Source organism: Malania oleifera, chromosome 1 (genome assembly GCF_029873635.1).
Source record: "Malania oleifera isolate guangnan ecotype guangnan chromosome 1, ASM2987363v1, whole genome shotgun sequence".
NCBI lineage: Eukaryota > Viridiplantae > Streptophyta > Magnoliopsida > Santalales > Ximeniaceae > Malania > Malania oleifera.
Genome location: NC_080417.1, coordinates 118,331,343 through 118,352,525, shown reverse-complemented (window position 1 = coordinate 118,352,525; position 21,183 = coordinate 118,331,343). Strand labels below are relative to the sequence as shown.

Sequence of the window (21,183 nt, the reverse complement as noted above, 5' to 3'; positions counted from 1 at the left end):
AGCTTATTGTGCAAACCTCCAATTCTGAAGCCGCTGCTGCAATGGGACTATTGTCTGAACCACAAAATAAAAAATTTTAAAGCTCTAAATAATAATCTAACCAAACAAATTTAATAGGGATTAGTCATGCACAATTGTTAAAAATTTCAATTTAATTAGAGGAGAAATCATCACCCGATCGTCTAGATCAAACTAACTACGTAGACACCTCGAATCCTAAAACTCCTGCTGCCATGAGACTGATATCTAAGGCACAAAACCACATTTTAGAAGCTCTAAATAACAATCTAACCAATCAAAATTAAAAATTATAAGTCATATAAAACCTGTAAGTAATTTAACTCAATCGGATTATAATTCACCACTTGATTTTCGGATCAAATGAACTGCACAGGCACCCCTGCTGCTACAATGAGGCTGCTATCCAGATAAAAAAAACTAAGGTTTTCCAAGCTTCAAATGACAATCGGACTATTCATAGTGAAGAAGGCTGAGTTAGGCACCAGTCGTTAAAATATCATATCAATCGGATGAGAAATCATCCTTCGATAGTGTAGGGAGAATTGACTACGCGGGTACCTCCAATCCTGAATTTTCAGGAAAAACATACTTTTCTCTCTCTCTCTCTCTCTCTCTCTCTAACACGAAATTCTTTTTTCTCCACTCTCTTCTTGTATTTTTTCCATGTCCTCCTAGCTTCCAAACTTCTCTATTTATAGGCTTGAGGAGTGATTTGATTAATCAATCAAATTCAAATCAAATAATCAAAATAAAACTAATTTGCTAAATTAAGTTGATAAATTAAATTTATTTTTCAATCAAACTTTATTGGCAAATCAATTTTAAATTTTGATTTTTGCACATGTCTTTTATTATTATTATTATTATTGCAAGTCCAAATTAAAGACTCAAGATTGCTGGCCTACTTTTATTTTTCCTTTTTTTTTTATGAAAAATTTCCAATGTAAAATATATTTTTTTCTTTTTCTATATTTCTCTTCTTTTTTTTTTTTGTATTTTTTTGTATGAAATAAGAAAAACTCTTTTTTTTTTTTTTTTTTTTTGTATAAGACCCCGGACAGTTTGGGGTGTCAACACCACTAACTAAAACCCCAACCCAAAACATGCTGTACCATATTATATTTTGACGATTTCTGAATTGGCAGTCTTCACCTTATATTATACTGCCAAAGTTTTGACGAAGCAAGTCATTTTCACACCGCGTTTTTTTAAAGTATTCAATGACATTAAATGCTTAAAAGTTGACCTAACAAAACAACTCCCCCATATTTTTTTTATTAGTTTTTTTCTTTATTATAAAATTGTTTGGGTGTAGTGTGTGGGCGACAATTAAAATGAAGTATTTTCATAATTAAAAGTACTTACGTCAAGGTGTGGTCAAGGCGTCTAGAGGTGGTTGTGCTTCCCTTTGATATTTCTATTTCTCTTCATCTATTTTTTTTATTGGCTAATTTTTATTGTTTTTGACCACTTCAAGTTAGAATTGAGATTACCAATTTATTTTATTTTTTTTTATTTTTATTTTTAAAAAGAAGAAGCTAGAACTGAATAGTGCAATTAAGAGCATTTTTTAATTAAAAAATATATCTTTCAAGGTTGGATCCTTGACACGTTTGACATTTTCTTTTGAAGGGAAATGCACTGCCTTATGTCACAAGCTAAGCTTGTTCAGGACATTATGCTTGCCTGTGACCTCTTATCTTGTGTGCTTAGGATGGGTTTCCATCATGTAAATATTAGTGTAGGGTTATTTTCTGCTAATAGAATCTTTGTAAGCCAAATAAGGTAGTATGACTCGTCGGTCACTTTGATGTTTCCTAGTGTCAGGATGATAATTACATAAGAACCTCTTTAGGGGAGGGTGAGTGTTCATCAGTCATTGTAAAACTCACTAGCAATTGTCAACGTGCTTAACCTACTTGCCTCCCTCGCTAAGTACAACATGTCAACGGAGGATTTGTTAATGAATTACATTTGCTTCAATATTTACTGCTTGGTTGCCACGACTTTCATGAATTGATTATTATTTCCGCTGCTATCTGATTGAATGTTAATGAAAGTGCTTCGTGGATGAATATTGGTAAACGATAGGCTGACTAGTTAAGCAAGAGTGCTTTAACTAGCGCCACACGGCCCCTTCACAACGGTGTGAAAAGAGGTGGACCGTGACACCTTGGTATACAACCATTCCATATGAGTGACACCATTGACTGGGAGTACTACAAATTCGTTAGTCATGCCATGGCTTCTCAATGCAATTAAGCCTACAATTGCTACCTAGCTATATGAATATTACTAAATAGGCATGGTCTAATCTCGATGATCATTATTCTAGAGGAAAACCTAAGATACTCCAGCTCAAATAAGAAGTTCCAAATGTTAGCTAGAGGGCTAAGTACTATACTCAACTTAAGACCATATTGCGAGCCGTTAAGCTACTTGTATCAATTCACCACAATGTGATTAGATACAGTGTGCTGGTCATCTTAGGTTGGCAGGATGGGAATGAAGGTCGAGAGAGTAGGGAAGAAAATGTTATTTGTCATTGGCTCACCCTTGTATCGGGCCTTGGCGCAATCAGGTAAGATCCACAGACTACAAAAAAATAAATTGATCAATAAAAATGATAAAAAAAAAATATTAAAACAAAACAAAGATTATGTTGATTTTGTTTGGTATGGCAAACTATTTACATTACTTATGTTAAAGAAATGCACCGCTGCAGCACTTACATCCTTTCCATTAATATCCCATGACATATGAAAGAAAATTCCTGAAAAACCCCCATCGAGCCTTGCGGTCTCAAGTACTCCAATATGGAAGGCTGCCTTTTATTTTTTTGTTTAGGTCGGATCCTCTACTCCCTATCACCACCAATAGACACTCCATCAGACACTCCCCTTTGGGATATGCAATCTGACGGGACCAGCGAGAGAGACTAATCCCACGCTTGCACGCACGATGCCCTCCACACGTGCCGGAGTAAATCGCGGATGTGCACTCGAAATGGTAGGGTTCGAACTCTCAACCTTTCCGTCAAGCGGCCCGCGAGACTCCGTCCTTATCACCCGAGCTTATGCTCGGGAGCTGGAAGGCTACCGTTTTTTAAGAATACTTTTATGATTCTCTAAGAGTTCACCAGTCACATATGTATGCGTGTGTGTATATATATATATTTTTTATGATAGAATCCTAATCCTAGACCCTAGCTAGTTAGCTATAGTAATGGTCCATGGATCAAAGCTGTTGCGTACAGTTGTGGCAGCTTAATCTGCTGCCTAACTCCTACATTAAAGTTGATATTTTAATTTTTCATCTGCCTATCCACAATATATATATAACAATTAAGTAACTAATTCAAAAAGGTCAAATTCGTAATCTCAGGATGGTCAATTCCGTGGATCAATTGTAGGTTTGTCAATCATTGACCCATAAGACCCTCCCCTCTACTTGTGCTTTGGTCAATTTTGACAGTTCTAGAATTTCATTCATCAAAACTAGCCAGGTACACAAATTAAGCACAAATCTTCTTCCCATCTTTATCTAATCACTTCTTTAAAATCACCAACTTGCCCCATGTTAATTGTAATTAAGAAATTGTATTCGCTCATTATCTAATTGTATCATTAATTGAAAACTAAAAAATTGTTATTTTACCACAACAGAAATTACTTTTTCTTTTCAATTTCAAAGAGCGCTATTTTGATACTTGTTGATGACCTTCGGTTTATGGTCGTTGTCTTTCTAATTAGATATTTATAAAACTAATTAGTGCAAATTAAATAGTTAAGAAATTAGGGTTCTATCAACTTATCCTTAATTAATTAACACAAATTATTCTAACTTATCAAGTTTAATTGGTATTATGTGGGATTTGAATTATTTGATTTAAACAAATTAGCTACTAGGTCTTTAGATGTATCTATTTAAATAATAATAGCATTAAGTTGTCACAAAACAAAGAAGGTCAATGAGAGAATTTTAAAAAATATATATCTTTTATTATACTTTGTTTCTGTATCAAATGTTGTATTATCGAAAATAAAATGTTTTACTAATATAATTAAAAATTAACAAAAAAAACTTAATTTATTACTTCACTAGATATTTTATTTTATTTTTAAATAAAAAAAATATGAGAAAATATTTTTTTGGTACTTCCCATTTCCTCAGAATGTTCCACAAATTACAAATTACAGAAGGCATGTTAAAAGACGAAAATAGCCTAACCAGAACATAACCGCCAAACGATAAACCCGTTCGACGAATCCCAAGAAATCCCTTGAGCAGGGAAGGGCGTGTAAAATAACAGGGGAGGCGTCAGTTGCAAGAAACTTCCTCCATCTGATCTCTCTCTTTCTCTCTCTCTCTCTCTCTCTCTGATCACCGTTTGTTTTATTCCTCACAAGCATTTTTCACCCATATATATATATATATATATATTTATATAATTCCTTCCCACCTTCTGCTTCCTCCCATCTCACGTTTCTACGACCTTGTCTCTTTTCTATCCCTCAATACGCCATTCTCCTCCCAGACTCTGTAGGAGATCCTTCTTCTAAAGGTTAAAACCTCATTTCCCCATTACCCCATTTGACTCTTCTTCATTCCCCTTCCCCTCTTTCTTTGATTTACTTTTCGAGCGTTTATTTGGGTCTACGTCGTTTCTGAACAATTTCGTTTGGGTGCAGAGTTTGAATCCGTCAAGGGGGAGGTTCTTCAAGGCGTCTGTTCGTTGAGGGGTGGATATATAGATACACGTATAGATTCATCAATCTTAATTCTCAACTTCATTGTTCTAAATTAAATTTCTTCCGGAGTTTCATCTTCTTCTGGTACGCTGGCTATACGATCCCCTGTTTCAATTCGAATGCATGGGCGACTTTCGATTCCTTAATTTGCTCCTTCGTTCAACAAATAATAATGGTTTTTTGTTTTATTTGTTTTGATTGAACTACAGGAATTTTGGCGAGTTGTCATACGCAGAGATTAAGAAGATGTTGGGGGATTTCATCACCAGGATTCTCGTGTATGTTACCCGTGAAATCATTTTCCTCCCACGGTTTCATTAATTACGTGCTCTTTCAATGGAAAACTAACTTAATTTTCGTCAATACTATTTCATTAATACTCCTGCAATTTTTTGACTCGGGTTTTTTTTTTCTCCTTTTTTCTTTTTAATGTTTGGATTGCAGGTTGATTCTTGGATATGCATATCCTGCATTCGAGTGCTATAAAACTGTGGAAAAAAACAGAGTAGAGATTGAAGAACTCCGGTTCTGGTGTCAATATTGGTAAGCATCTGTTTTAAACAATTCAAGGTGTTTTTTTTTTCACTTACCGGCGAATGGAATAGAATCAAATGAATGAAATACAATTCTCCATTTGATGTGTTCGTGCTCTTCATTCATTATTGTTTTTGCCTTAATGCATTTGCTCTGCAAACCAAAGGTGATCTTCATTTGATGAGAACTTTGCAGCTGATGTAATTAGTTTATGAAACGATTTGTAGCAGATCAACGTCAAAAGTATTTCCAAAACCCTACTGATGATTGATCATGAAATTTGCAGGATTATTGTTGCGTTACTGACGGCCTCGGAGCGGATTGGGGACATATTCATTTCATGGTATGCAGAATTCATAATTAATATTAGTATTTAGGGGTTTAGGGCTATCCTCTTAATTTTTTTTCTCTCTCTTTTCTTTCTTTTTCCCCACAACTATCTAAGTCTGCCAGTGATTTTTGGTGAAGGTTGCCGATGTATGGAGAGATGAAGCTGGCACTCTTAATCTATTTATGGCATCCCAAAACAAAGGTAAAACCATAAGCCCCAGTGAGCAGAATTGAAAAAGGTTTATGCTTACTATTATTAGTTTACTCCTAGGACATATCCCATTGGCCAAAATTTTTTAGACATCTTTGTTAAAGGTTTTGGGTTCAAATCCTGAAATGGATGAAAAGAATATTCCTTACCTACCATTGTGTAGCCTAAGCCCATCCTGAACTTCCAAAAAATAAAAAAAGAAACTATTATTAGTTTTATTATGTCGAAAATCTTTTGGGTACTCACTAATTTACCAAAAGAACAAACCCCTTAGATCAAAATATAACACCAAGTGCATAAGACTATCATGCCATCTAGGATTAGAAGAGGTTTAGATGGAGGCAGTCTTATCTCATGGTTTTGACATGCTGCGTTTGTGACTTAAACACCCCAACCATGCATTTGTATAAAACACACTTACCATCCGCTTGAGGCTGGCCCTCTAGTAGAGGGCCTCTGCATAAAAACAAGTCCTTGCCTCAATTGAAAAACTATAATTTCTAAGACCTAAGCCCTAACACTTAATTAGAAGTTTTAACTCGTGCTTGCGAACTGAGCTACCATTGGGGGGTATTGGTTTGGTGTAGGGTTCCTGGTATGCGTACAACACCCTATTGAGGCCATACGTAGCAAAGCATGAGACAGAGATAGATAGAAAGCTGGAGGAGTTGAGGGCGAGGGCGTGGGACTTTGCATTATACTACTGGGAGAATTGCACAAAATTGGGGCAGACAACATTCTTTCAAGTCATCCAGTACGTAGCTTCTCAGTCTGCCAAGTTCAAGACCACCACCGCCTCTGAGGCCCATCAGGTAGATTTTCTTACAATTTTAAAGTGACCAACACAAATCCAATGAGTGATTCTATTTTCTATTTTTCTAGTTTTGTTGGATTTGTGTTGCCCTATACTTTGCTAAGGCTTTCTAAATTGAGATTTCTTCTTTCATTCATTTAGACACTTGGGGTCTATTTAGTTGCAAAACATAGTTTTTATTTTTAATTCTAGTTTTTTTTTTTTTTTTACTATTTTTCACTTGTGAAAAATAGTGTTGTTTTTATTTCTAATGTTTTACTAATTATAAAATATGTCATGTTATTTTTAATTTTCTAAATTCCTACTTAAATTTTTAAATATCGAAAAATAAGATAGCATTTCTTTGTAATTATTTGAAAAATCTCAACAAGACAAGCTATATTCATGTATAAACAAAGAAATGTAAATTTTGAGTCTTCAGGCCAAAACATATTTGCTAATTGGGAACTCATTTTCTGCTCAAGGATGTTTTCTAATTAGGGCAAGAAAAAAAAACATTCACATCAATAATTTGAGGGGGGGTTGAAAAATCTCCTTGCTGGATGCAATCTACTTGCAAAAAAGAAAAAAAAAAAAGAAAAAAAAACCTTACGCGAAAAGGATCGCTTTTGGGTTGGAAAGAGCACTCAAAAACTCGATGATTTGAAGAAGATGAGGCAAGGTACGCTTTGCCCTAAACTTCACATTTGTATGGTAAAAAAATGTCCAGAGGCCGATTTATATCGAGCATAAACACAAGTTTTCATATGTCGAAAACTAGAATAACTGTTCTCTAACAAGCTCTGAGACAACACAATCAAACACCATTTCAAACAACAAAAATGAAATACCTGCATGCAAAAAGGATGGCTTTTGGTTTGGGAAAAACATTTAAGCAAGATAACTATAAGACGATGAGACCAAGTACGCACAACACAACCAAACACATTTTCAAGCAACAGACGTTAAAAAACCCGTGAAATAAACCAAAGATCTGTCCTCCACATCAATGCCAGAATTGAAACTCTCCATGGGATACATTAAAATTTGAAGTCTTAGCTTCTGCAGTGCTTATATAAACTAGGAAATTTGTAAAAACACCTTATCCCAAGTCACAAATTCACCCTTTCCCCTGCTATCAATGCAGAGTCTAATGAATAATATATGAACTTAAACTTAAAGTCATCATGTGTTTTACCTTATTTTCTACTTTAATCCAGACAATGCATCATTTGTCAAAAGCCACTTTCTACTGTTAATGCATGTGCCCCCTTTGGATTTAGCAGAGGTCACACTGCCTACAACAGCATTTGACAAATCTTTTGTTTTCTTCTTCAATTACTCTGTTTTTGCATTCTACTTTGTACCAAGTTTTCCAAAGCACGAAACCCATTTCATATTCATGAACAAAATTTGTACACTGAAAACATATCCCTATGTACAATATCACAAATGGCTACATTATAAACATACCACTAACATTGTGGACTGACCCAATTGGCAGCATGTCGATCAGCATCCTCGTCCCAGCGCACCGCCGTTTCCCGAGAATTCGCCTCCGTCATTCAACAGCCCCCGCCGCCGATCCAGCAAAAGCCAGCCCCCGACGCCATCCGCTACCGCCCATCACACCGTTTTCCAGCCTCCCCAAGTAGACCACGTGCAACTCCACCCTCACATCCATACAGAGTTCATCCGCGCCGAGGATATGTCTCCACCAGAGCCAACCACTCCCATTGATGAAACCTTATACGCTGCCCGTGTAAGGTTACGGCATTCAAGAGTTCATTGATTGATTAATCTCATTTGTAAAAATCCGAAATTGAAGAGAGAAAAAAAAAAATCTGAGATTGGGAATTCTTGAAAATTTTTTTCCTTTTTCCCCAACCAAAATCTCAATTAATTCCATTCTTTTATTTATTTTTTTCTCATTTAATTGCGATTTCGTCCCTTTTATTCTACGATAAGATAGAAAAAGAAAAAGAAAAAGAAAAAGGAAAAGGAAAACAAGTTCATGTCTAAATGCATAACCAAACAGCACATATTTAATTAACCCCAAATCACAGAGAACGGGTGCAGGACGGGTAATCGGGTATCACGTGTGTCACCGGAACCGAATCGCCCGGAACAAGCGATCGAAGACTCTGGCGATGGTGGGGAAAATGTGGTGTTTGAGGAAGTCGAGGCAACCGGAGAGTGGATTCCGAAAGTAGTCGGCGGGGAATCGGAAGGCGGAAGCGGCGGGGGAAGAGGACATGGGCTGGAGGTAAGCCCAGGCAGCCTGCTTGACGAGGCGGTTCCTGATGGAGATCTGGAAGGCGGAGGCGGAGGCGGCCGTTGGGGATTGGACGCTGGAGGAGGGGATGAGGTCCTTCAGGGAAGTGTACCCCAGGGATTTGAGGGAGACTAGCTCGAAATCCACGGTCGGGAATGAAGCTGAGGAGGCCGTGAACGATGACGACGATAATGGAGATGAGGAGGACGATGAGGAGACGGTTGGGCCGTTAGGGTGGTGGGGCTTTGTGGGGAGGCAGAGCTTCCGGGTATTCGCCGGGGAATCGATCGAGATCGCCCGTTTGAGAGGGGAAGGGGATGAATCTAATTCTGGTCTCGCCGTCTCCATGGCCCAGTGAGAGAGGGAGAGGGAAGGAGGGAGGAAGACTGACCTGGGGGAAGAGAGAGAGAGAGAGAGAGAGAGAGGAGCCGTCTTGGGTTGGAATGGTGGTGCGTGGGTTGTATAGTGTCTCTGTCGTCGTCTTTGTCTGCAGCGGGGAATGGCAATGGGAGTTCGGAGAGGGATTGGCATTGGCGGTGTGGATTCCAATAAATTGGCCCCTCCAATTCACTTTCTTTATCGGCTGCTTCGTCGTTTTATTTTATTTTATTTTATTTTATTTGTGGTTTAAAATCTAAAGACGCCCCAATATAACATGGTTGTCCTTAGTTCTTGATAAGTTGATAACTATGAAAACAAAAATTCAAAGAAATGATTTTCATGATTACAAAAAATGATTTCTTACCAAAAATAAAATTCTAGCTTGAGGGGGCTATTTGAGAGTTGTAAAAAAAAAATTAAAGATTTTATTTGTTGGAAGTTCAAGAGATGTTAAATTCAAAATACATAGAAAATATTTATAGGATTTATTTATCTTTTTATTAAAATTTAAATTATCTAAATTTTTCTAAATATGACATAGTACTCTTCGATTTCTAGCTAAACTCCCTTTTTAAATACTTTTATTGATAAAAATATTTTTCTCCGAGATTATTTCATGTTAAAAAGTGATTACATCATTAATAAAATTACCTTTTTTTTATCTTTTCATTCGAATACCAAAGTATATACACATTGTCATAATAAATTAATTAAAACATAAATGCAATTATACGTAATGTTATAAATCCAACTTAGACATCAATTTAGTGAAGGAATTAGGTCAATGGTCCGATAATAAGTCAACAACAAGAAGAACGTAACAAATTAAAAATTTTATAATATTTTAAGCCAAATTTAATTTTATTCAATTAATTTGTTTCTCAATATTACAATTTTCACAATTTACTAACTTAACCTTTTTTTTTTTTTTGAAAAATTTTCAAAAATTCAATAGGGAGAAAAGTAGTCCTTGATAAGGTTATATGTATTTCAACATGAAATAAAATCTATGCCAATTTTAAGATTTGAATATTGAATTTTTAGTCCAACCAAACATTAATGGGGTCGAATTGCATTTAATGATTCTAGTGATAAGTATTCATTAAAAAATATATATATATTTAATATATTACTCATTCAATAACTTGCAAACTCCCGAAAAAATAAAAAAAAAATAGCATTCATGAGCATCTATTGTCATTTCTTGAAAAATTCAAAAAATATTGTAAAACATGTATATTATACTATCTTGAGGAATATGTTATAATTTTTAGTATGCCCACATAATGATTCATTATAAAATTGACCTTTAAAATGCCAATATAATCTTTATCTATATAAGGACATGTTTTACAATCAAAATAGATATAAAAAAAATGATTAGCAGAAATTAGTTTTTGAAAAATTAGACTGCTAAATTTCTATAATTCCAAATTTCTTTTTATTAATTTTTCTATAATTCTCTTTTTATTTCATTTATGATACATTATAAGCATGATCAAGTTTCTAATGGTATAACAGAATCTTTGAAGTTTCGTCGGTATTATTCCAAGGTAAGAATCTTATTTTATTTTATTTTTAACAATTGTCATCTGTAACAACCTGCTACTATATACAATTTTTTCCTTTTTTTTTTTTAATATGAAACATACAACAAATTTGACTGTAACACTACTGAAGACATCTCAGGTCCAAAAGGAGCACTGAGGAAAAACTTTGTACACGAAATATTCCTAAACAACGGTAAATATGAAATTATAAACAATTATATACAATACCAGAAATCTAAGGAAAAATCCCAAAATGTACATCACAAAATATCCAGTGACATCATCAAAATTTTGGAATCTATCCCAAACAACTGACACCACAGAAACACCTACCCTTCCAGAAAGGGCAATGCAAGAAGTCCTCTACCCGCAAGCCTGATCCGCTCGCCTAACTGGATCACCTGAAAAATGGTAAGTCACTGAGATGAAACAATGCTCAGTAAGAGGAAATATATTATTACTAGTGTGTGACTATTGAGTTACATATTTAAATCTATTGTTATAGTACTTGAGACTATAAAACTGCTAGTTTAGTATACTGTACAAGTCACATTTATTATAGCTTAAAATATAACTGGATATATGAGTTTTCTAATAACACATAATTCTAATATTATAATAAAACTGCTGCTGTACTGTACATCTGTATATATATATATATATATATATATATATATATATATATATATATATAAACAACTGCAATAATACCCTGGGATCTGAATGTCATGATTTAACCCCTCATGACAAAATTGTGCGGCCTGTCGACGGGACTTATTCTGGTTGGCCTACCAGGCAAATCAATTCATACCTTTATCAACCATTTGGCCCACTATAGTCTCTTCAGACAAACTCTAATTTACTAACTTAACCTTTTTTTAAAAAAATTTTCAAAAATTCAATAGGGAGAAAAGTAGTCCTTGATAAGGTTATATGTATTTTTCAACATGAAATAAAATCTATGCCAATTTTAAGATTTGAATATTGAATTTTTAGTCCAACCAAACATTAATGGGGCTGAATTGCATTTAATAATTCTAGTGATAAGTATATATATATATATAATATATTACTCATTCAATAACTTGCAAACTCCTCCACCACCCCCCCCCCCCCCCCAAAACTCCCCAAAAAAGCATTCATGAGCATCTATTGTCATTTCTTGAAAAATTCAAAAATATTGTAAAACATGTATATTATACATGTGGATGACTATGTTAAAAATAAATTATAACTTTTCGTATACTCACATAATGGTTCATTATGGAATTGACTTTTGAGATGCCAATATAATCTTTATCTATATAAGAACATGTTTTACAATCAAAATGGATATAAAAAAGATGATTAGGAACATCTAGTTCTTGAAAAACTAGATTGCTGAATTTCTATAATTTCAAATTTCTTTACTTTAATTTCTCTATAATTATATTTTTATTTCATTTATAACACGTTATCAGCATGATTAAGTCTCTAATGGTATAATAGAATCTTTTAAGTTTCGTTGGTATTATTTTAAGGTAAGAATCTTATTTTATTTTTTTTAAACATTTGTTATCTATACAACTTTAGTTTTTTTTTTTTTTGTCAAACTATATTTATATGTTAACTATATCTCTTATCTTGAATGCATGTCTTTAAATATTTTTGTGTTGAAATATATGTGAGAATAACATTTTCATTTTAATATTTACTTAACTTTGAATTTTTATTTATTTTTCAAAGTGACTTTGTGATGTCAAACCTCAAAAAACTTGAATTTGTTACCCTTAATATTTCAGGAAGAAATTATCTACCATGGGTATTTGATGCTGAGATTCACCTTAATGTTATGAGTCTTGGTAGTACAATTGAAGAAGGAATTCAAGCATCCTTGTAGGATCTCATAAAGGCAATGGTTTTCCTTCAACACAATTTATACGAATAATTGAAAATTACGTACCTTACTATTAAGGATCTATTAATCCTTTGGAAAAACTTGAAGGAGAGATATGAACACCAAAAAATGGTAATTCTTCTAAAAGTTCGATATGATTGAATACACTTGCGACTGCAAGATTTTACAACTGTAAATGAAGACAATTTAGCCTTATTTAAAATTAGCTCTCAATTGAAGTTATGTGGAGAAAAAATTACGATGATATGTTAGAAAAAACATATTCGACTTTTCATGCCTCGAATGTGCTCCAGCAGTAACAATATTGAGAGCGTAGGTTACAAAATAGTCTGAGCTAATTTCTTGTTTACTGGTGGCTGAACAAACTAATGAGCTTTTATTGAAAAATCATCAATCCTCGTCCAACTGGTTCAACACCATTCCCTGAAGTGAAGGTAGCTTTTTCTTAAGGTTGTGGATGAGGTCGTGGTGGCAAAAGGGATCATGGTAGAAAAAATTGTTGGACCCGTGATGATCATCTTTCAAAGTTTGAAAGCAAAGATGCTTGAAAGACTCAAAAGAAATGGACAAAGAATGAAGAAAGTTTTGAACAAAATAATAAAATGCAAAATAATGACAATATTTGTTATAGGTGTGGAACAAAAAGTCATTGGTCTCTAATATGTCGCATTCCTGAACACCTAGTTGATCTCTACAAGGCATCGTTAAAAGAAGAAAAAAAAAATGCTGAAGTGAATTTTCTAAACCCATTGATGCTAAGTATGAGTCTTCTTTGGATGTTGATTTTGATGTTTCTGATTTTTTTTTTAGGATCCTAGTGGTAAAATTGATCATTTCATTGATGATGGAAATGTCTACTATTAAATTATCTTCATGTTTATGTTATTTTGAAAAAATTAATTTACGTAATTTGTAAAAGTTTTATATATAATATGCTTGATAATATTTTATTATCTTTCTTAATTCTTAAATTTTATTTTTCATTTACTAGATCGTACAAAATAAACTTGATAAAATTGAGGATGACATGTGTTTGGTATACAGTGGCACGACTCATACAATTTTTCGTGTTAAAAAATATTTCTTGCAATTAACACTAGTTGAAATTAATGTTAATACAATATCTGGCTCTGCCAATGTACCAGAGGGCTCTGGAAGAGTTCATATTATGTTTCCAAATGGAAAAAAATTGTACATTGATTATGCGTTATATTCTAGTAGATCCCGAAGAAATCTACTAAGTTTTAAAGATATGCGTCGCAATAGATATCATGTTAAAACCAAAAATGAAGGAGATATGGAATATCTTTTAATTACATCTACAATTTCAAACCAGAAGATCATATTGGAAAAAATTTCAAGTTTTTCATCTGACCTATATTTCACAAAAATAAGGATGGTTGAATCAAATTTTATGCACCGGAAGTGTTCCGAATCTAAAAGTTTTATACTTTGGCATGATCGTCTTGGCCATCTTGATTCAACTATGATGCGACGAATCATTGAAAATACACATGGACATCCATTAAAGGAATAGAAAGTTCTTTTACCTAGTGATTAGTTTTGTATTTCTTGTGCTAAAGGAAAACTACTTGTTAGACCTTCTCCATCTAAATCACCTTTAGAGTCTCCATCTTTTCTACAAGGAATACATAGAGATATTTGTGGCCCAATCCATCCATCTTGCGGACCATTTCGATATTTCATGGTTTTAATTGATGCTTCCACTCGATGGTCACATGTTTGTCTACTTTCAACTCGTAATGTTGCTTTTTCTAAATTTCTCGCTCAAATAATAAAGTTAAGATCAAGTTTTCCTGATCATCCCATTTAGACTGTCCGTTTAGATAATGTAGGTGAATTTTCTTCAAAAGCATTTTATGACTATTTCATGTCAATAGGAATAAGTGTTGAACATTTTATTGCACATGTTCATACACAAAATGGTTTAGCAGAATCTTTCATTCAGTGTTTACAATTTATTGCTAGACCTATGCTTATGCGATCAAAGCTTCCTACATCTACTTGGGGTCATGCTATAGTGCATGCTGCGTCTTTGATTAGAATTAGACCAACTACATATCACAAGTTTTCACCTTCACAGCTTGTGTTTAACCACCAACTTAATATATCTCATCTTAGAATTTTTGGTTGCGCAGTATATGTTCCTACTGCACTTGCACAATGAAGTAAGATGGGACCACAATGTCAGCTTGGTATTTATGTTGGTTTTGATTATCCTTCTATCATTAGATATCTTGAACAACTAATAGGTGATCTTTTTAGAATAAGATTTCTAGATTGTCAATTTGATGAATCAGTTTTCCCATCATTAGAAGAAGGAAAATGTAAAGGATTAAAAACACAAGAAATTTGTTGGAACACACACACTTTGTCTAATCTTGATACACACACAAATCAATGTGAACTTGAAGTTCAAAGAATAATTCATTTGCGAAATGCTGCAAATCAATTGCCAAATGTTTTTATAGATACCAAAAGGGTCACTCAATCACATGTTTCGGTCGCATATATTCTTGCTAGACTGATTGTTCCTGAAGAACACCCAATCAGAATTGCATTTAATAAATTTAAAATGCGCCAGAAGCGTGGTAGACCAATTGATGCAAAGGATACTGTTCCTCAAAAGAAAAAGAAAATGAATAAAAGGAACACTCCAAAAGATGTCATTAACACTCAAAAAGAGGTTAAAGGAAATATAGATCAACAATCCTATATTTCCATATAAGCAACACCATAAGTGTTTTCGGTACTAAAAAATTATGAGATCTCATTAAAATTTTGAAATATGCAGAGAAGAAATGAAATTGTTGTTGACAATGTGTTTGCATATGCGATTACTTCAGAAATTATTAATGATAATGAGCCTGAACCTCAAACTATAGAAGAATGTCAATATCGAAGTGATTGGCCAAAATGGAAAGAAGTAATACAGGATAAGCTAGACTCATTATCTAAACATAAGGTGTTTGGACCAGTAGTCCAAACACCTGTGAATGTCAAACTTATTTGGTGTAAATGGGTTTTTGTACGCAAAAAAAATGAAATGAATGAAATTGTGAGATACAAGGCGCGTCTTGTAGCACAAGGTTTCTCACAAAGGCCTAGTATAGATTATAATGAGACCTATTCCCCTGTTATGGATGTAGTTACTTTCATATTTCTGATTAATTTAACGGTTTTTGAAGGACTTGACATTCGCTTCGTGGATGTAGTAACAACTTACTTGTATGACTCATTGGATAATGACATATATATGAAAATCCCTAAAGAATTTAAAATGCCTGAAGCATATAATCCAAAACAACGGCAAATGTATTATGTTAAATTACAAAGATCTTTGTATGGACTGAAGCAATCTGGAAAAATGTGGTACAATCGTCTAAATGAATATTTGTTGAAAATTAGATATGAAAATAATCTTATCTGTTCTTGTGTTTTTATCAAGAAGATAAATTTTTGATTTGTTATAGTCGCAGTTTATGTTGATGACATAAACATAGCAGGAACTCCAGAAAAGATCTCAGCGATTGTTGACTACTTAATGAAAGAATTTGAAATGGAGGATCTTGGAAAGACAAAATTTTGTCTTGGTTTTCAAGTTGAACATTTAACAAGTGGAATTCTTATTCATCAATCATCTTATGTAGAAAAAATCTTGAAACAATTTTATATGGATAAATCTTATCCATTAAGCTCTCCGATGGTTGTTCATTCACTTGATGTGAAAAAGGATCTTTTTCATCCTCAAGAAGATGATGAAGAAATCCTTGGTCTTGAAGTACCCTATCTTAGTGCAATTGCTGGCCAAGTTTAGTTCTACACTAACTCAGAGACATTGGAATGGAGTAAAACATATTCTTCGTTATCTCCGTGGCACATCTGATATGCGTTTGTTTTACCCAAAGGGAGTAAAGTCTGTGTTGAAAAGATATGTTGATGCTAGATATATTTCTGATCCTCATAAAACTTGATCACAAACGTACTATATTTTTACATGCGAAGATACTTCTATCTCATGGCGATCTGTAAAGCAAATGATCACTACTACCTCTTCAAACCATTTAGAAATATTGGTAGTTCACGAAGCAAGTCATGAATGTGTTTGATTAAGAACTATAATCCAACACATTAAAGAGACAAGTAGATTATCACTGGAGAATGACAAGCCAACAATATTGTACGAAGACAATGCAGCATGTATTACACAAATCAAAGGTTGGTACATAAAAGGTGATAGAATTAAACATATTTCACCAAAGTTCTTTTACACTCATGAACTTCTAAAGAAAGGAGATCTTGACATTCGCAAAATTCGTTCAAGTGACAACTCAGCAAATCTATTCATAAAAGCATTGCCAACTTCAATTTTCAAAAAGCATGTACATAACATTGAAATGTGACAGTTTAAGGACATTTCTTAATTAATTGTATTTTTTAGGGGAAGTATGAATATTGTACTCTTTTTCATTAGTTAAGGTTTTGTCCCACAGGGTTTTCCTTAGTGAAAGCTTTAACGAGACATATTCATAGTGTATAATCATCCAAAGGGAACTGTTATAAAACGTGTATATTATACATGTAGATGACTATCTTGAGAATAGGTTATAACTTTTGATATGCCCACATAATGGTTCATTATGAAATTGACCTTTGAGATGTCAATATAATTTTTGCCTATATAAGTACATATTTTACAACCAAAATGGAGATAAAAAAGATGATTAACAATATCTAGTTCCTGAAGAACTAGACTGTTGAATTTTTATAACTCCAAATTTCTTTACTTTAATTTTTCTATAATTCTTTTTTTTTTATTTCATTTAAAAAAAAAAACAAATAATCACAACATAAAATCTGCATATCTCATCTAAACAATTGCTCTAGGGACAAATGTACTGATAAACGTTCACTGAAATAGTATTAAAATATATGACACTGTTATAACTTGTATATTTTAATACAGTGACCCTATGTTTGGATAGGTCTTGAATTTGGAGTTGAATTGAATTTGAATAAAATATGATATAAAATTTTATTAAAATTTTTCTAAATTCACACAAATTCAAATTCAAAGTCTAAAATTCATGCTCCCAAACGTAGTACGAAAATATTATAATTTTATTTTTTCCTGAGAATTAATTGCCTAGACTTAAGTACTTTATTTATGTAGGGACAAAATTTTGCTTGAGTTAATTTTTTTTTTTTCATCCAGCAAACTATTTAAGGTGTTTTGTGGTAATAGTGAAAAATTTAGAGGTGTAAATAACATTCATAAATTTTATTTAATTTTTCTAGAAAATTTCCTTCTTGATTTCATTTCATTCCCATTTTTTTTTTCTTTTTCTTTTGGCCTTTTGTCCCATGTGCTTGATTATCCCCATTTTATTTTATTTTTTTATCATTTTTATTAAAAATCACCCCAAGCTAGTTTACTCTTTTTCCAATTAGAAAAAATAGTTAGTAAATACTTCTATTATAAAATAATTTTTCATGTTAAATGTGCCTAAAAGGTTATTTTACAATTTTTTTTTGAATGAAGAAAATTTATTTAGAATAAGATTATATTGGTTCATAAAATATGAGTGATACATCCAAAATTGATAAACACGCTCATAGGGTCAAAGAGTTATAAGACCACCATTTGATGTCTCACATAATCGCCCTTAACTTATCTATAACCCCCAGTACGGTTACAAGAGCCACTATTGATATTCTGCATAACCACCCTAAAGTGCTCATAATTCCCCAAAGCATGATGACACACTCATAAATGTCTAGCTAAAGGAGGGTCGACCTTCACGACTATAAAAATGGGATCCCAGGAGGAGGTAAGCATCACATTCTCACTTACTCTTCACTGGTTGCAATCTAAACCTCTCATTCCCTAACTTAGGCATCGAAATGATCCTCCGGAGGACACCCTGGGTCCTCCAAGTTATTCCTATTTGATTCTTTTCAAGTGGCCGTAGTTGAAGGACGGAGTAGAAAAAATCATATGATTCTTGGTAGCAACAATGAGTAAGAATAATCATATTAAAAGAATTTAATAAATTAAAAAAAATGGAAAAAACAATCATAAAAAAACATGTTGGTTTTTTGAGTCTGATCCCTGTTTTGTTGCTGACAAAGTACAAGTTACTTATGTGTTTTTTTAAGTGTTTGAACAGGTTTACTATTCAACACACACATAAGGCAAAAGGGAAAATGAAAGTCAGAAGGCTTAAAGTTTACTTCAACTAGCGCAATCCCTGGAGTGAAGAGTAAAATAAGAAGACATTTTGATTATAGTTGTATTGCATTTAATTTTTATTATTTGGTCTGTAATAATGCATACATCCTGTATTATATGATTTGAATGCTCAGATGACCATAGTTTGACCGTAGGGAACCAAATGACCTTAGGGCACTTAACATCTCTAAAAAAAACCTTTTTCTAAAAGACTAAAATCATTCAAAAGCCTCAGTTAATCGAACCCTTTTAGTTCAAATCAACTTGGTCAACCAAACCAACCCTGAGTCAAAAGTTTGACTTGCTCGGTCGACTGAACCCTTTTAGTTCAAATCAGCTTCGTCGATCAAACTAGCCCTGAGTCAAAAGTTTGACTTGCTCGGTTAATCGACCGACTTTTGAACTAACCTTCCTCGGTTAACCATCCCCTGATAATTTCACTTTTCCACCAACTTGATCGACCGAACTCATAGTTCAAAATAGCCTTGGTCAACCGAACCTCAAAAATGGTCAATCAACCTTTTACCTTAGTCGACCAAACCTACGAAGGGTTTGGAATCGCCCTGATATGGTTGACCAAATCCATAGTTCAAAAGTGTCATGGTGGACCGAACTTATAAAATTAGTCGACCAAACCTTTTCCATAGTCGACCGAACCTCTTAGGTTTGAAATTTTTTAAGGGTTAAAAAGCCATTATTTTTTAATTAAACTTTTTCAAAATACCGAGAGTGTCCCTCAATGGTAAAATTTCTTGAAAATTTATAAATACTCCGTCCATAACTTAGATTAGCAACTTTGATTAACTCAAAATTCTCTCTAAACTATTGTTAATCAAAGTTCCCCCAAACTAATTTTTCGTTACTAAAATCATTCTTTTGGGGCAAATTTTTAAGCAAAAGCTCTCAAACTCTCTTCCACTCTTTCATTTCAAAATTATTTTTGAAGAGAGTATATTTATTTTTGGGCATTTATTTTTATATGCTTACTCTCACTTTTTATTTATTTTTGAAAATCCTTTTTGAGAGAATAGCTTTGGTTTCTTTCGGTTATTTCTTTTGATAAATATTCTTGGGAAAAATCATTTATTGCACAAATGTTTTTCGAGTTTAAATTCTAGATTCTCCAAATATTTTTATTTGCAAAAATCTTTGTTGGAGGACATATTTATTATTTACATATATTCATATATATTATTTGTGCAAAACCTATTTGAAGAGCAGACCCTAGGTTCTCCTATACTTGTATTGAAATATATTTTTGGAGAAAATTTCTTATTAGGGTTTAAATATATTTAAGTATCCTTTCTTTATTGAACAAAATTTCATATCATTAGAGAGTGCATATATTGAGTTTTAATGTGTACATCCCAGCTTATTTTTTGAAGCATGTTATACGTACAAAAATAATTTTTATTGTATCGATTGGGTTTAGTCCGGAATTGAATTAGAGAGTCTTAGCCCCGTAAGTGAGATGGGTTGGATTTAAATCGAAAATTGAATTGGAGAGTCTCTGCCCCGTAAGGGAGACAAATTGAGCTCAGCCTTACAATTGAGTTGGGGTTTACCTTACCCCGTAAGAAAAGGTTGTAATGGCTTTTGCTCTGTCCGTTTAAATGAGCAGGGATAGTGTAATCCTTGGAAGGTATGCCCAAGGTGGGGACGTAGGCTGGTTTGGCCGAACCTTGATAACAAATATCGTGTGTCTTTCTCTCCTTATCTCATTTAATTTCTGCACTTTAATTTTCATATGTATATATCTGTTCATTTACAGTTATAATTATTTGCATGTACATTTATTTTAAATGGGATACATGTAACGACCTGCTTAATTAATTAATTTTTTTTTACCATGATATTGAACATGCTCCGATATCAGACTGGGATAAACCCAATCATAAACCTAAGCAGCAAGAAGCAAAAACTGAATAAACATATCCATATGTAAATATATACAATACCATATCATACAATACCAATACCAGAGTACTAACTTGTTCCCCAAAATATACACATATCACTGTTTTTTCAAAATACCCACAACTATGCTGGGATATACAAAAACACTCCCAAAATATACTCACTCTCTAACAGGGCACTACTGAATCCCCTTTATCTGCAAGCCTAGTCTGCTCGCCTACCTGGATCACCTGAAAAATGTTTCAACACTGGAATGAGCCAACGCTCAGT

General features: G+C 33.4%; 2 protein-coding genes across 2 annotated transcripts; one reads left to right on the top strand and one right to left on the bottom strand.

Annotated features, from left to right (window-relative positions):
* Positions 1-4,466: 4,466 nt before the first annotated feature.
* On the top strand, positions 4,467-8,571 carry LOC131161267 (putative HVA22-like protein g). Its single transcript, XM_058116913.1, has 8 exons — positions 4,467-4,585; positions 4,713-4,856; positions 4,982-5,050; positions 5,217-5,315; positions 5,593-5,649; positions 5,775-5,838; positions 6,435-6,659; positions 8,145-8,571. The coding sequence occupies exons 3-8, from the start codon at positions 5,019-5,021 to the stop codon at positions 8,430-8,432; spliced, it is 765 nt and encodes a 254-aa protein (XP_057972896.1). The 5' UTR covers positions 4,467-4,585; positions 4,713-4,856; positions 4,982-5,018; the 3' UTR covers positions 8,433-8,571.
* LOC131161276 (uncharacterized) lies at positions 8,012-9,446 on the bottom strand. The gene has a single exon (XM_058116926.1). The coding sequence runs from the start codon at positions 9,444-9,446 to the stop codon at positions 8,745-8,747; it is 702 nt and encodes a 233-aa protein (XP_057972909.1). The 3' UTR covers positions 8,012-8,744.
* Between the last annotated feature and the right edge of the window lie 11,737 nt (positions 9,447-21,183).

Coding starts and splice junctions, on each gene's coding strand:
- LOC131161276 (XM_058116926.1), bottom strand. CDS start 9,446: ATGCCAATCCCTCTCCGAACTCCCATTGCCATTCCCCGCTGCAGACAA.
- LOC131161267 (XM_058116913.1), top strand. CDS start 5,019: ATGTTGGGGGATTTCATCACCAGGATTCTCGT. Junction 5,839..6,434: donor TATGGCATCCCAAAACAAAG/GTAAAACCATAA, acceptor GGTTTGGTGTAG/GGTTCCTGGTATGCGTACAA. Junction 6,660..8,144: donor CCGCCTCTGAGGCCCATCAG/GTAGATTTTCTT, acceptor CCCAATTGGCAG/CATGTCGATCAGCATCCTCG.